The sequence below is a fragment of the Microcaecilia unicolor genome, chromosome 2 (assembly GCF_901765095.1).
Source record: "Microcaecilia unicolor chromosome 2, aMicUni1.1, whole genome shotgun sequence".
In the NCBI taxonomy this organism is placed as follows: domain Eukaryota; kingdom Metazoa; phylum Chordata; class Amphibia; order Gymnophiona; family Siphonopidae; genus Microcaecilia; species Microcaecilia unicolor.
In genome coordinates, this window is record NC_044032.1 from 573,341,897 (window position 1) to 573,357,316 (window position 15,420).

At 45.6% G+C, this 15,420-nt stretch overlaps 1 protein-coding gene across 1 annotated transcript in view; it reads left to right on the top strand.

Moving 5' to 3' along the window:
* LRP2BP (LRP2 binding protein) overlaps positions 1–15,420 on the top strand; it is a 136,437-nt gene that overhangs the window by 16,432 nt on the left and 104,585 nt on the right. Inside the window, exon 2 of the mRNA XM_030192651.1 lies at positions 13,506–13,692. Within this exon, the coding sequence (XP_030048511.1) occupies positions 13,524–13,692 (169 nt within the window). The 5' untranslated portion in view covers positions 13,506–13,523. The remainder of the gene's footprint in view (positions 1–13,505; positions 13,693–15,420) is intronic.

The following is a 15,420-nucleotide window of genomic DNA, read 5'->3' on the forward strand; positions in this document are numbered from 1 at the left end:
TCTGCTGCCCTCTTATATCTACCCAGACCAAACAGTGATCTGAGATCGCCCCATCTACAATATCTGCCGCAACTACCCGTGAAAAAAGAGAGGCATCTAAAAGAAGATAATCTAATCTGGCATGTACTCCATGCACTTGAGAGAAAAAGGTATAGTCTTGGGCTTCCGGATGTAATATTCTCCAAGCATCTAATAAACTTAACTCTCTCATCAGCAGATTCACCCCCTTATCTTTCCACGCTGAGGGTCTAGCTTTTGCTGGTCTGCTGTGATATTGAAGTCCCCTCCCAGCACCAACTGATAGCCGCTGACCGCCACCAATTGCGCCAGGAGGCCTGAGAAAAGTGAGAGTATACATTTGGTGCGTATACAGAGCAGAGAGCCACCCTCTGGCCCACCACCTCTCCCATCCACATGACATACCTGCCCCCCGAGTCTTGAATCAATTTATGCATGCATACATGATGCTTCTTAAGGAAAAAGATGGCAACGCCTCGCTGCCTGCTATTAAAAGACGAGGACACTAATTCCCCCACCCAGCCTCACTTTAATTTTTGATGTTCTACTTGAGAAAGGTGCGTTTCCTACAAAAATAATACATCTATTTTCAGCTTAGAGCAGTGTGACAGGATCTTAGTGCACTTTATGGGTGAATGGATCCCATCAACATTCAACGATCCAAACCTCAAATTACTCATAAAACCAGGAAGATCCCGTTATCAAGCTGATCTGTCCCGAGTTCAAGGTAGTGTCCCAGCTCACTACCTCTCTCATCTCCCAAGTCAAAAGTACTCTCCCCTGCACCTTCGTATCCAAAAACCTATCCCAGACTCCAGGAATACTCTCCCGCCCCCCTATCCTTCCCCCTCCCCCTAAAAGCTCCCTCCCCCCCACACACCTTTCCTGCCCCCTTCTACCTCTGCAGCCATCTCATACCAAGTACACTCATCCATCAACCCCCAAGCATCCTTCCACCGCTCACATATTCCACCTCTTAACATTCTATGCCCCTCCCCCCTCCCCCCCAGAATCTCCAGTATTACAACTCCCCTTCCAAGAAAGCTGCTCCCCCCACCACTCGCTATTAGCTTTTATCTCCCTCCTGTGTACCCTTCCCCTCACCTTGTATACATATATATTAAACTACAAATATTCTAACTCACGTATCATGCGTTCTCTCTATCAACTGCTTCCCCCGATGGTTCCCACCTGCACACACCCCCACCCAGCACCTTCAAACAAACTGCCCCCTAATAACCATACAAGATTGGTGATATACAGAGAAGATCGGCCCTCCAAAACCAATGAGTTGTTTGCTCCTTATCAGGAAATGCATTGATCATCATCCTCCTGCAGCTGCTTTCCTCCCCCACCCGCTCAGTAAGTGCCCTGTCTTTGAGCCACACAGGATTTAGCATTTCTTGTCTCTTACGTGCTTCACCTTCTATTCATGCAATACTATACTTAAACATAAGAAAGCACATAAAAAGGCAGTTATACCCACAATGAACAGCAAGGCTATGCATCAACAGTAAGCACAGAGGCAAGTCCCTGTAATGACTCCGCTTCCCTTCACCCCCGCTGTGAAGCTGCCGGGCAACAGACAGTAGAGTCGTCCATCCCGTCCATGTTGCAGGATCTTCCATTCGCCTTTGCACACTCCCTCACAGCTCTCTGCCTTTGCCCAGGGCCGCTGAGAGCCAGAGCCGGGCCCGGGACAAGGCCACCCCCGGGCCCCCCCCACCCGAGGTCGCCGCCCACCCGAGATCGCCGGGCCCCGCCCACCCGAGGTTGCCAGGCCCCCCCGCCGCCCACCCACCCAAGGTCGCCGGTCCCCCTCCACCCGCTATCGGGCTGGGCCCTCGGAACTAACCTTAAGCCTCCTTTCACTTCGCAGCAAGCAGCGGCATGGCAGACCTCTCCTCCTTCCTTCCGTGCCCCGCCCTCGCGGACGTTACGTCAGGCGAGGGTGGGACATGGAAGGAAGGAGTGGCCTGACCTGCTGCTGCTTGCTGCAAAGTGAAAGGAGGCTTAAGGTTAGTTCCGGGAGTGACGGAGGGCGGGCCAGGCGGCGACAGAGGGCGGGCCAGGTGGCGCCAGGCCCCCCTGGAGGCCGGGGCCCCGGGACTTTTGTCCCCCCTGTCCCCCCTCTCGGCAGCCCTGCCTTTGCCAGATAGTTTTCCATCTCCTCACATCGAGTAGGCTATCCCATAACTGACAGACTGTCCGATACATCTCCTCTCTGGTCAGTCGGGCAAATATCCTCAGGCCCTTTACAGAAGTCCAGCTGGGCGAGAGGGATATATGCTTCCAAACATAAAACAAAAATAAAAGGAAAACCAAAACTCTCAAAAGCAACCTCGCTTTTTGTCCGGCTTCTGCAGCCACTTTCATTACAAATCCTCTAATTACAAATTGGCCATGAAGGACTGCAACTCTTCGGGTCGCTCCAGAAATAATATCTTGCCCTCATGCGAAATTCTGACCCTTGGGGTACTGCAGCGAGAACTTGACTCCTTTATTGTATAACTGAGAGCAGTACGGAGAGAGACGTTTCCTAATCTCCGACACTCTTTGTGAGAAGTCTTGGAACAGCAGGATACTCGAACCCTCGTGCACCAAAGTTCTTCGCTGGCGATATTTAGCCATTAGCTGGGCTTTTTCGGCGTAATTGAGGATGCAGGCAATCACCGGGCGCAGCCTGCTGCTCTGCTCCTTCATGATGCCCACGCAGTGCACTCTTTCGGCCCTCAGTCTCTGGCCTTCCACCTCCAGCCCTAACTCTCGAGGGAGCCATGTCTCTACGAGGTCCCAAAGGACTTTGTCCTTTACGCTTTCCGGAACTCCTACTAGCCTATTATTCCTCCGGCTCCGGTTTTTGTAATCTTCCACTCTATCCTCTAACAGTTTGCACCGCTTCTCAAGCGCCGCCACCTGTGACTGCATGCCATTCACCGTATCTTCCTGGCGGGAGATTCGCTCCTCAGCCTGCTGTAAACGGTTTCCCTGGGTTACTATGCTTTCTTTCATATCATCCATAAACGCATGTAAAGCCGACAGCTTATCGTCCAGCACTGCTGCCATATGTTTCATGATTTCTTTAACCGCCGCTTCTTGCAATGCAATCACTGGCGGGGCCTGCTGCTTATTCTCTCCTTCAGGTGCTACTCCGGTCGCCATCTTGGCAGCGTGTTGCGCTCCGCGGTTCTTCTGTGCTCGCGGATTCTGGGCTGGCATACCAGGAAAATCCCCCACAAAAACCTCTGCAACTGGACGATCTGCTCCAGCGAAGCTTCTTTGTATTTCTGGTAGGTACACAGTCCCTCCAAATGGGACAGGAATCTAGTGTATTGCAGTTTTATTCAGTGAGATCGGGGAGAGCAGCCAAGGAGCGTCCGCTTAGGATCCTGCCATCACGTGACCCCCCTTGACCATTCTTCTAATGTTTGAAGTTCCCTTCTCATCCACTCTATTGGCTTTCTTCTTGTCATCCGCAAAAAGGCAAATCTTTCCTTCCAACCCTTCAGCAATATCTCTCACAAATATATTAAATAGAATCGAGCCCCAGCATTGACACCTGAGGAACTCCACTGCTTACCTTCCTTTCCTCCGAGCAGGGCCGTGCCAAGGGTCTCTGGTGCCCCCCTGCAGACTATCAGTTGGTGCCCCCCCCCCCTCCTGTCTCGCTTCTTCATTAGATGTTTCTCCATTGCTACCTGTCTTTCCTTTAGACTGAAAACTACAGGCCCAGCCAGACCTGACAAAAGGGTCTACCACACCCTTCAATGTCAAGCATATACTAGAAAACTGTAAATTAGCTTACACAGGAAAGCAGTTTAAAAAAATAAACACAATTCCTGCTGTTTCTTAACACTGCTCTCCAGAGAAAGCACTGCCTTTATAAAGAGGCTTTTCAGTGGGACAGCCTATTAAAAACTATTAGCATAATTAGGAATGGCCAGCCCTTGTAACTGCGGTTGGGCCGCTGGACGAAAATGGTGTTAAAGGGGCGATCAAGGAGGACAAAGCCGTAGCGGAGAAATTAAATGAATTCTTTGCTTCGGTCTTCACCGAAGAGGATTTGGGGGGGACACCGGTGCCGGAAAGAATATTTGAAGCGGGGGAGTCGGAGAAACTAAACAAATTCTCTGTAACCTTGGAGGATGTAATGGGTCAGTTCAGCAAGCTGAAGAGTAGTAAATCACCGGGACCTGATGGTATTCATCCCAGAGTATTAATAGAACTAAAAAATGAACTTGCGGAGCTACTGTTAGAAATATGCAATCTGTCCCTAAAATCGAGTGTAATACCGGAAGACTGGAGGGTAGCCAATGTTACTCCGATTTTTAAGAAAGGTTCCAGAGGAGATCCGGGAAATTATAGACCGGTGAGTCTGACGTCGGTGCCGGGCAAGATGGTGGAGGCTATTATTAAGAATAAAATTGCAGAGCATATACAAAAACATGGACTGATGAGACAAAGTCAGCACGGATTTAGTGAAGGGAAGTCTTGCCTCACCAATCTAATGCATTTTTTTGAGGGGGTAAGCAAACATGTGGACAATGGGGAGCCGGTTGATATTGTATATCTGGATTTTCAGAAGGCGTTTGACAAAGTGCCGCACGAAAGACTCCTGAAGAAATTGCAGAGTCATGGAATCGGAGGTAGGGTATTATTATGGATTAAGAACTGGTTGAAAGATAGGAAGCAGAGAGTAGGATTGCGTGGCCAGTATTCTCAGTGGAGGAGGGTAGTTAGTGGGGTCCCGCAGGGGTCTGTGCTGGGCCCGTTGCTTTTTAATGTATTTATAAATGACCTAGAGATGGGAATAACTAGTGAGGTAATTAAATTCGCCGATGACACAAAATTATTCAGGGTCGTCAAGTCGCAGGAGGAATGTGAACGATTACAGGAGGACCTTGCGAGACTGGGAGAATGGGCGTGCAAGTGGCAGATGAAGTTCAATGTTGACAAGTGCAAAGTGATGCATGTGGGTAAGAGGAACCCGAATTATAGCTACGTCTTGCAAGGTTCCGCGTTAGGAGTTACGGATCAAGAAAGGGATCTGGGTGTCGTCGTCGATGATACGCTGAAACCTTCTGCTCAGTGTGCTGCTGCGGCTAGGAAAGCGAATAGAATGTTGGGTGTTATTAAGAAGGGTATGGAGTCCAGGTGTGCGGATGTTATAATGCCGTTGTATCGCTCCATGGTGCGACCGCACCTGGAGTATTGTGTTCAGTACTGGTCTCCGTATCTCAAAAAAGATATAGTAGAATTGGAAAAGGTACAGCGAAGGGCGACGAAAATGATAGTGGGGATGGGACGACTTTCCTATGAAGAGAGGCTGAGAAGGCTAGGGCTTTTCAGCTTGGAGAAGAGACGGCTGAGGGGAGATATGATAGAAGTGTATAAAATAATGAGTGGAATGGATCGGGTGGATGTGAAGCGACTGTTCACGCTATCCAAAAATACTAGGACTAGAGGGCATGAGTTGAAGCTACAGTGTGGTAAATTTAAAACGAATCGGAGAAAATTTTTCTTCACCCAACGTGTAATTAGACTCTGGAATTCATTGCCGGAGAACGTGGTACGGGCGGTTAGCTTGACGGAGTTTAAAAAGGGGTTAGATAGATTCCTAAAGGACAAGTCCATAGACCGCTATTAAATGGACTGGAAAAATTCCTCATTTTTAGGTATAACTTGTCTGGAATGTTTTTACGTTTGGGGAGCATGCCAGGTGCCCTTGACCTGGATTGGCCACTGTCGGTGACAGGATGCTGGGCTAGATGGACCTTTGGTCTTTCCCAGTATGGCACTACTTATGTACTTATGTACTTATGTACTAAGCTTTGATTATGCATGTTCCTGTCTTTGTTACAGTGGGGTGGGGGGGGGGGGGGGTCTCTTCATCTCATTTACACAGTCTGACCTCCCTAGCTCACTGGGAGCCCAGTCTCTTGGAGACTGCTATACATTGCAAAATAAGATAGCAGATGTAAATTCTCAAAGTGGACATATTCCAAACACTAAAATAAAAATAAAATGATTTTTTTCTACCTTTGTTGGCTGGTGACTTTCTTTTTCTGATCATGCTGGCCTAGTATCTGATTCTGTTGCTGGTATCTGTCCTCTTAACTCTGTTTCCAGGGCTTCCTTTCCACTGTATGTATCCCTCATTGATAAGTCTCTGACTCTAAAGTTTAGCAATTTCATTAAAGCAAAATGTATTTTCAAATATCACAAACTCTCCCTATCCAAGCAGAATGTTGTATATAAAAACAAACACACAAAAAACGCAATCAGATTTTTACTTACCAGCTATTCTACACTCTACGTCAGCTAAACTTCCTCTTTGAATCTCAGCCAATTATGATAATTATGTACACATCATTGCAGTCATGCCCTCCTCTCAGTGTACATGCTCAAAAAACAAAAACTTTGAACCACTTACAGATAACAATTACACTATTTATTTTTTATTTCTCCCCAGTCTCACTTGCACACCTGCCTCCAAACCTGTTCTCTTTAATTTGAATATTGTTCCAGCTCACCCTGAATGAAAGTTGTTCACACACCAAAGCCATAAATAGCTGCTGGTTGTACTCTTTAAAGCAGCTTTAGCAGAGCAGGGTGTCTGTCTCAGCACTACTGGGCTACCTCCACTTCCTGATAGGGAGAGTGGTGTGTTTGCCCTGCCTCCAGTGGATTCCATTTACCACCATCCTCTGCCACTTGTTGGTCAACCAGTTTCCTATCCAGTTCACCACTTTTGGTCCTAAGTTCAGCCCTCTCAGCTTATTCATGAGTCTGGACCTGTGTTTTATTAACTGAACGCAACAGGTCTCAGGATTCAGTTAATAAAACACTTGTTTTTCATTTATATACCTTTGTCCAACTATGTTATTTTGCAGGCCCACCCTCAACCCTTGCTTGGGGTGTCACATGTGGTTTCAGGAGTGGGATCTTTGGAGCTTATCCTGCCCTAGGAAGTCAGATCCGTGGCCTCCAGGGCTCTGGGCCTATCGATACTTTGCCTGGACATTGGGCAAAAGAGGTTATCCTTCCCCTTTGTGTGTGTGTGGGGGGGGGGGGGGGGAATATATATAGTTAGTGCTAGACAGGCAGGATTTATTTTTTTTTTCCACACACAGCATGCTTTTCTGTGCAAGACTGTTACAGCAAAAACATGGAGAGACTAATCTATGCCCTAGTGGAAGGCCAGCAGCAGCTGCAAAAAGTAGTACAAAGGCAATGGGAATGTCAAGACCCTTCTTCGGAGACAGATACTCAACCTTCTGCAGTTGAATTACGAGTATACTGTGACCCTGGCTTGCATACATGGCAACCAGAAGCAGTATCCAACAGCTTAAGTTTCTTTTAAAACACCTGTAGGGCAAGCTCAGCTAGAAGTAGCAATCTTGCCTTGGCTTCCTTACCCAGTAGTTTTGGGCCAGGATTTCCCGAATTTCAGTGTCATCTGGGCCCAGCTGATCACTGGCCCAAAGAAAGAGGAGGAGTCTTTTCCTGAGATCTTCCTGCTGGAGGACCTTGACTTGTATACTGAAAATCCAGAATTGCCTAAACCCCACCACCAGCGGCCGTTAGAGAAATTGCATTGCTTTCTGAATCTGGGAGCTGCAGTGGATGGAGATTCAGTGCTGGGGGAAGACGGTGGTCCAGACACCCTGGACCCTTCACACAGCTTACCCAAATGGAGCAGCGAGGGAACTACAGGGACACAGAGGATGAGTCTATTAGAGCAGCCTGAGCTAGGATTGCTATAGTAGATAGGAATCCTGTGGGCAACCATGACCCCTCTAAGGCAGCACTCCCGTTTTTGTAATAAAGAATAACTTGTTTTATAGAGTGGCCAAGGGAACCCTGGAGGGAGAAGAGTTAGAACAATTGTTAGTCCTTCAATATCATCATAGGCAGGTCATGGAATTAGCCCACAATCACCTGTTAAGAGGTCACCTGGGGGAGGAGAAGACCTGGGAGTGGATTTTAGCCCAGTTTTTCTGACCGGGTGTAGTCCAGCAAGTTGAGCTCTTTTGTCAGTCCTGCCCAACCTGCCAGCTGAGTAGTCCTGTGAGGGTTCTACCTGCCCCTCTTGTGCCCATGCCACTTGTCAACACCTCATTTGAAAGAGTAGCGATGGACTTTGTGGGACCCTTAGAATGCACCTCCCGTGGTAACAAAGACATTCTGGTTATTTTGGACTGTGATACTCGCTACCCAGAATCTATCATCCACAGACAGATGGTCTGGTGGAACGCTTCAACAAAACTCTCAAGCAGATGCTAAAGATGTTTGTAGCCGAAGATGGGAAAAACTAGGATTCTTTACTCCTGTATATACTATTTGCCATCTGGGAAGTACCCCAGAGTATGATAGGATTCTTGCCATTTGATCTGCTATATGGGAGAAGACCTACGGGATTCCTGGGTGTGGTGCAGGAAGCTTGGGAAGAGGAACCCAGCCCAGGAAGGAACTTGGCTGAATATGTGCTTGCCATGCAGTAGAGGCTTAAGAAAGCCTGTGAGGCATCCAAGCTCTGCCTGGAAAAGGCACAAGCGGGTCAAGCCTACAGCCAGAAGGCAGTACAACAAAACTTCCAGCCGGGGATAGAGTCTTAGTTCTTTTACCCTCCTCAGAGAATAAACTATTATGCATGGCAAGGTCCTTATGAAATTGTGGAAAGGACAGGACCTGTCAATTATAAGGTGGCCCAACTGGACAAGAGAGACAAGGCAAAGATCTTCCATATTTGTGGAAGAAGTGGATTACCATGGATCAAAGAGATGACTTTGGGCAGAGATCCCGACAGAATCTGGGTCCTTGCAGGTTCCATTTGATGACCAGCTCTCCGTCTCGCAAAAGGCTGGCTTAAAGTTGGTATGTCAGAATCAAGATGTATTTTCCAGACCCACCTTGCAACTCATGACATTCTCACTGAGCCAGGAGTGGTGGTCCGTCAATGTCCCTATTGGATTCCAGAAGCCCATCAGCAGGCTGTGGCGAAAGAAGTTGCTGAAATGCTGGAACTGGGTGTCACCGAGGAGTCAACCAGTAACTGGTCATCCCCCATTGTGCTGGTGCCAAAGCCAGACAGGAGTATCCGGTTTTGTATTGATTTCTGGAAGGTGAATGCTATCTCCAAACTAGAGGCCTTTCGAATTCCAATGGTAGACGAACTCATTGAGTGACTGGGAGGAGCCAGATTCATCTCGATGTTGGGCCTGACGAAGGGATACTGGCAGGTACCCCTCACCCCAGCTGCCAAGGAAAGATGGTCTTTCCCACACTCCAGGGTTTGTTCCAGTTCACGGTGTTGCCATTTGGCTTTCATGTGGCTCCATGTATTACTGCTAAAACTCCTTAATAAACATAATTGAACTTAGAAATTTTAATATTTATTTTCAAAATGGGCAAGTCACCTATCCCTCCATAGCCCCAGGAAAAAAATATGTTAACCGCTTTGATTGTAACCACAGAAAGGCTGTATATCAAGTCTCCTCCCTCCCTCCCCCATCCCTATTGCTCAATTTCAAAATAGTTTGAAAAGGCAAAATTATGTTTTGCTAAATCCATATTGGCTCTTCCCCATTAAGTTATATGTATCCATATGTCCAGTATGTCTGTTCTGAAAATTAGTATTATATTAGCCACCATCTAGTCTTTGGGCACAGTAGTTGATTTTAATGACAGGTTATGGATTACTTGTAAAATGTATGCAGTTTCATAGTTGAATTCTTTTTGATTTCTGGGGTGAATTCCATATGGTCCTGGTGATTTGTTAGTAACATAGTAAGTGACGGCAGATAAAGACCTGAATGGTCCATCCAGTCTGCCCAATAGTAACATTCATTATCAATTCAAGATTTAAATCAACAGTGAACGTGATATTGTTGCAGGAATGGATGCATGAATTACCCCTATTGTTAGCAGAATCTGTGGTACTTCAGGAGTCAAGCAGCACACACCAGAATGAGGGAGAAATCTTCTTTATTTGCCAGCAAACAGAGTAGGACATCAGTTCTAGCTCTCTTCTCTCTCTCTCAGCTCTCTGGATGTTATGGCTTCTGTCTCAGCTCCTTCTCTTCTTCTGCTGTCTGTCTTCCTTCAGCTCTCCTTCTTCTGTCTGTTCCTTCTGACGTAAGCTGCTTCTGCTCCCTCTTATATACAGTTCTAACCTCTAGCCCCCCTTACTTTCCAGATGGTAAAGAATAGATTGGTTACCTTGCCTCAGCCAATCATTACTTTAAAAATATCAGTTACATAGGTTTGATATTTCTCAAACTGACCTATGACCTGGGGCCTCTCACGCTAGACAATTTGGCACCAGTCTCTTACATTTTCATTATGATTAATTTCTCATATTCCTAGTCAACTTCATACTAACTGCTAACTGAACTCTGGCATTCATTAAGGGGTCAAGGGCCAGTCTTACTTAATGGCATACAGCTATAGTTTGTTATTACTTTCAGGACCATTCCTACATTTACCTATAATTAATCAAGACTTTTTCTTGACCCTTTTCACCCACCAGCTCCATACATTAAACCAGCCAGGACTGCAGAAAATTTAAACCATATGCTGACCTTTTCACTGCAGCCCTACTCAGAATGTAAGGCAAAGAGTTGAACAAACATTAGATTAAAAAGGTATTCTACATATTAACTACACAGAATAAACATATTCTAAAATAAGACATATTCTAAAATACACAGAATCAGAATTCAAGAATATCTAAAATTATTTAACCAGCTTTAAACTACAGTATGTCTGGCTCATGCTTTGTTCATTCATAATAGTATACAGATGTGCCAGCATTTAGCAATCCATCACTCACAAGGGGTGAAAGAAGTTTCTGTCTCTGACCTTTCTAACCTTTAGCCTGGCAAACGTAAAATTTCTAAATAATCTAAACCAGATGACATTCCTCCATCACTTGCAGAACTGAACCAAACTTTTAAACACCAGATTTTTAAACAGAATTAACACTTAATATAATTTCTTATATATGTATAATTATGCCCATGCTGTCTCAATATTATTTACTTGATCATGGTCTTTCTCTGGTGTTTCTGGGACATAGGCCATAGAAGTCCGCCCGGCTCTGTCCTCAAGTTCCAAAACCACTGGAGTTTCCGCTGAAGCTCTCTGCAGCCCACCCTAACCCGGATCACTATATGCGGGACTCAGACCGCACAACCCAGCCCAGCCCAACACTGGCCTTAGTTGATGCAACCAGAGTCGCCATCTAAGAAGTTAATCTAGTATGTCAAGTCGCTCTAGATCTTCCAGTTTCACAGTTGTTTGCTTAGGAGTGGAGGAGTGGCCTAGTGGTTAGGGTGGTGGACTTTGGTCCTGGGGAACTGAGTTCAACTCCCACTTCAGGCACAGGCAGCTCCTTGTGACTCTGGGCAAGTCACTTAACCCTCCATTGCCCCATGTAAACTGCATTGTGATCTCCCCAACAGTGTTCTCAGGTTTGTGTGGTTTTCAAACAGTGAAGATCAGGGCAATCATTGGACAAAATGGCACCCTGAGCAAGGGTCATTTTTGATTCCCCTCTTCCCATTCTGGTTCGTGTGCTTATAGTATGACTCAAAAGAGTGATGTGGCATCCCTCCAACTGAGCATTTAGGGTGGATTGCCCTTCATGCTCACCACTTTCAATGGTGCTGGTGAAGACAAAACTGCCTCTGGGTGGTCATCAACATTGTTTCTGCTTTACGAAATTGTATACAATGTGGCTAGAGCATGGTGAGTTGTTGCAGGAAACTCTGGGGCCCTTTCACTAAGCCACATAGGCGCCTATGCGCACCAATTTGGAATTACCACCTGGCAACTGCATGGCCCAGGTGGTAATTTAATTTTTTATGCGCCTCCACTACATGTGCAGTGTTAACCGGGCACTAAAAGACATTGTACGCACGCAGACCATTACCACCTCGTTAACATGTGACACCTTACCGCTAAGTCAATGGGTAGCGGTAAGGTATCAGACCCAAAATGTACGTGCACCAATTTTCATTTTGCCGCATGTCCATTTTTGGCCAAAATTTTTTAAAAGGCATTTTTTATAGGTGGGCTGAAAAATGGATCTGCACGCATCCAAAACACTCACCTACACTAGCGCAAGCCATTTTTCAGTGCACCTTAGTAAAAGGACCCCTCTGTGATCATGTTGCCCTGATACTACATGAATCTCATGGTAGCCCAGGACTCATAAGTACATAAGTAATGCCACACTGGGAAAAGACAAAGGGTCCATCGAGCCCAGCATCCTGTCCACGACAGCGGCCAATACAGGCCAAGGGCGCCTGGCAAGCTTCCCAAAGGTACAAACATTCTATACATGTTATTCCCGGAATTGTGGATTTTTCCCAAGTCCATTTAGTAGCGGTTTATGGATTTGTCCTTTAGGAAACTGTCTAACCCCTTTTTAAACTCTGCCAAGCTAACCGCCTTCACCACGTTCTCCGGCAACGAATTCCAGAGTTTAATTACGCATTGGGTGAAGAAAAAGTTTCTCTGATTTGTTTTAAATTTACTACACTGTAGTTTCATCGCATGCCCCCTAGTCCTAGTATTTTTGGAAAGCGTGAACAGATGCTTCACATCCACCTGTTCCACTCCACTCATTATTTTATATACCTCTATCATGTCTCCCCTCAGCCGTCTCTTCTCCAAGCTGAAAAGCCCTAGTCTCCTTAGTCTTTCTTCATAGGGAAGTCGTCCCATCCCCGCTATCATTTTAGTCGCCCTTCGCTGCACCTTTTCCAATTCCACTATATCTTTCTTGAGATGTGGCGACCAGAATTGCACACAATACTCAAGGTGCGGTCGCACCATGGAGCGATATAACGGCATTATAACATCCTCACACCTGTTTTCCATACCTTTCCTAATAATACCCAACATTCTATTCGCTTTCCGAGCCACAGCAGCACACTGAGCAGAAGGTTTCAGTGTAATATCGACGACGACACCCAGATCCCTTTCTTGGTCCATAACTCCTAACGTGGAACCTTGCATGGTGTAGCTATAATTTGGGTTCTTTTTTCCCACATGCATCACCTCGAAAAGCATAAAATTGACTTATTTGTAATTTTAATGACTTCAGTATTGAACAAAAACTATAAAGAATGACTTCATAAATATTATATTTTATTAAGTTAGACCTGTAATTTAATTTTAGCAGAAATATAAAAGCAAACAATTGAGTTTTTTTTGTAATTGCAATGACTTCAATATTGAATAAAGACTACCAAAGAATGACAGCGTGAATATTAGATTTTATCAAATTAGTCTTGTCATTTACATTTTAGCAGAATTTACTGATATTTTTCTTAGATGGGGATATTTTCCTTTTCTTGTTAGGGACACTGAAAAACAAAAATTGGGCAGCAGAGTTTAAGCTTTCATCATGGTGAAAAGGACTGGCTGGATAGTACTTCTGCAAGTCCATTATGGTACATCTTTTGCTGTGTTCTTAGGTGCTACGTGGAATCAAGATGAGGAAGCTGAATCCAGAGCCACTGCCCAGGAAGAGCAGAATTGTCTTGCAGAATGTTCTGGAGAGAGGTAGTGGGAGCTTTAGCTCCCAGGCATCAACGCAGGGGGTCTGGAGTCAGGACAGATGTAACCATGAAAGATGTAAACGCTCATCTTCATCACTGCCAGGTAACAGGAACTGTGGAGAGAGTGTTCAAGTTTACTAGCCTCATAGGCGGTCGGTGGCCCAACTGTTTGGGGAGGCTAAAGGGGGGTGGGGTTAGGGGCAGGGCCAGGGCAGGGCTTGCATTCATAATTGTCTGACAACATAGAAAAAAAAAGTAAAAAATAAGTCACAATTAATACCTTTTATTAAATTTAGATATTAAATATGTATCGTATGTCAAAAAATAAAGTGGTTGCTCAAAGCATGTACTAACCACAATTGCTCAACTGCAAAACACAATGCACAAATTTGTGCAAAAACACACTCAGAAACCTTACTGTACCATAACACTGGGCAGACCCTAATAAACCAATATACCACCCATACGGAAAATGCAGACCGTCAACATATGAAACAAGGGATCATAATATCACAATTCTCATGTAGAGCCACAAAACACCCTTTTAGGGTGGAAAGTGCTCACAATTAGCTCCTTTTATGAATGACTATATGTAGATCCTTCAAGAGGTTGTGTGTCATGATTTTGGCTCTAAAACCCTTTCCGATGATTTGGTGCCACCTCAGTAAGGCCAATACACAATCTCTCCACTGCAAAACACTATACACAAACTTGTGCAAAAGCACACTCATAACCTTACCAAACCATAACAGTACTAATTCCAAGGACAGGACAAGCTACAACCTTATGCATGGAAAGGCAGCACTGTAATTACACCGGGCTCTAAAACAGCAGTGCACAACCTAGTGAAACAAAAAAAACCCAAAAAGGGCTGAAAATACTACACGCTAGCAGAATACTGCACCTTGATCACATGAAAAACATATGACACAACAGATATGAAGGCAAAATACTAAACTGGAAAGTTACCTCAAGAAGTCAGACTCAGCATGCAGCAATACTAGAAAAATTGAAACTTACATGCAAAACATCACAGATGCAAATTTCCAAAAGCTGACATATTCCAGTTAATAAATTCTGAATAAAATACTTTTTTCTACCTTTGTTGTCTGATCATTTAGTTTTTCTATTCGCTTTGGTCCCAGTGTCTTCTGTTTTATGCAGCGTCTTCTTTCCATTTGATATTTTTTTCTCTCACCATGTCCACCATCCTCCTGTGTCCTTATGCGTCCTGTCTACCATATGTAGCCCTGTCCCTATCCTTCAGTATCCTGATCCAGCTCTTAAATTCATCAGTTTCTCCTCCATCCATATCCAGCATTTCTCCTCACTCCCCTCCATCCATGTGCATATACTTCCCGTCCCTCCATCCATGTCCAGCACCTTCCTTCTTTCTCTCCTACCCTTCCATCCAGTGTCATCCCTCTTTATCTCTCCATCCTTCCACCCATTACCCTCTCCCAATCCTTCCGTCCATTGTCTCCCTCTATCTCCCCTTCCTTCTAGACAGTTCTCTCTCTTGACCCTTTTCCATTCAGCATGTCCTCTCTCACCCCATCCTTCCAGTGTCTTTCCTCTTTCCCTCCCTACCAACGTCTTCCCTCATTCTGCCCCCTCCTTCCAGCATTTTTCCTCTTCTCCCTCCTTTCATCCAGCCAGCATTTCTCAGTCTGACAGCTAGGGTCTCCCCCAGTTTCTCCCCAGCAGCTTCTCTCTCTCCTGCCCCATGTCCCCTCTTTCGCTCCCCATCTCTTTCTGGCTCTCTCCTGCTTTAGTCCATGTCCCTGGCTCTCCCCTGCTCCTTTTCATGGCCCCTCTTTCTCTCCCCATC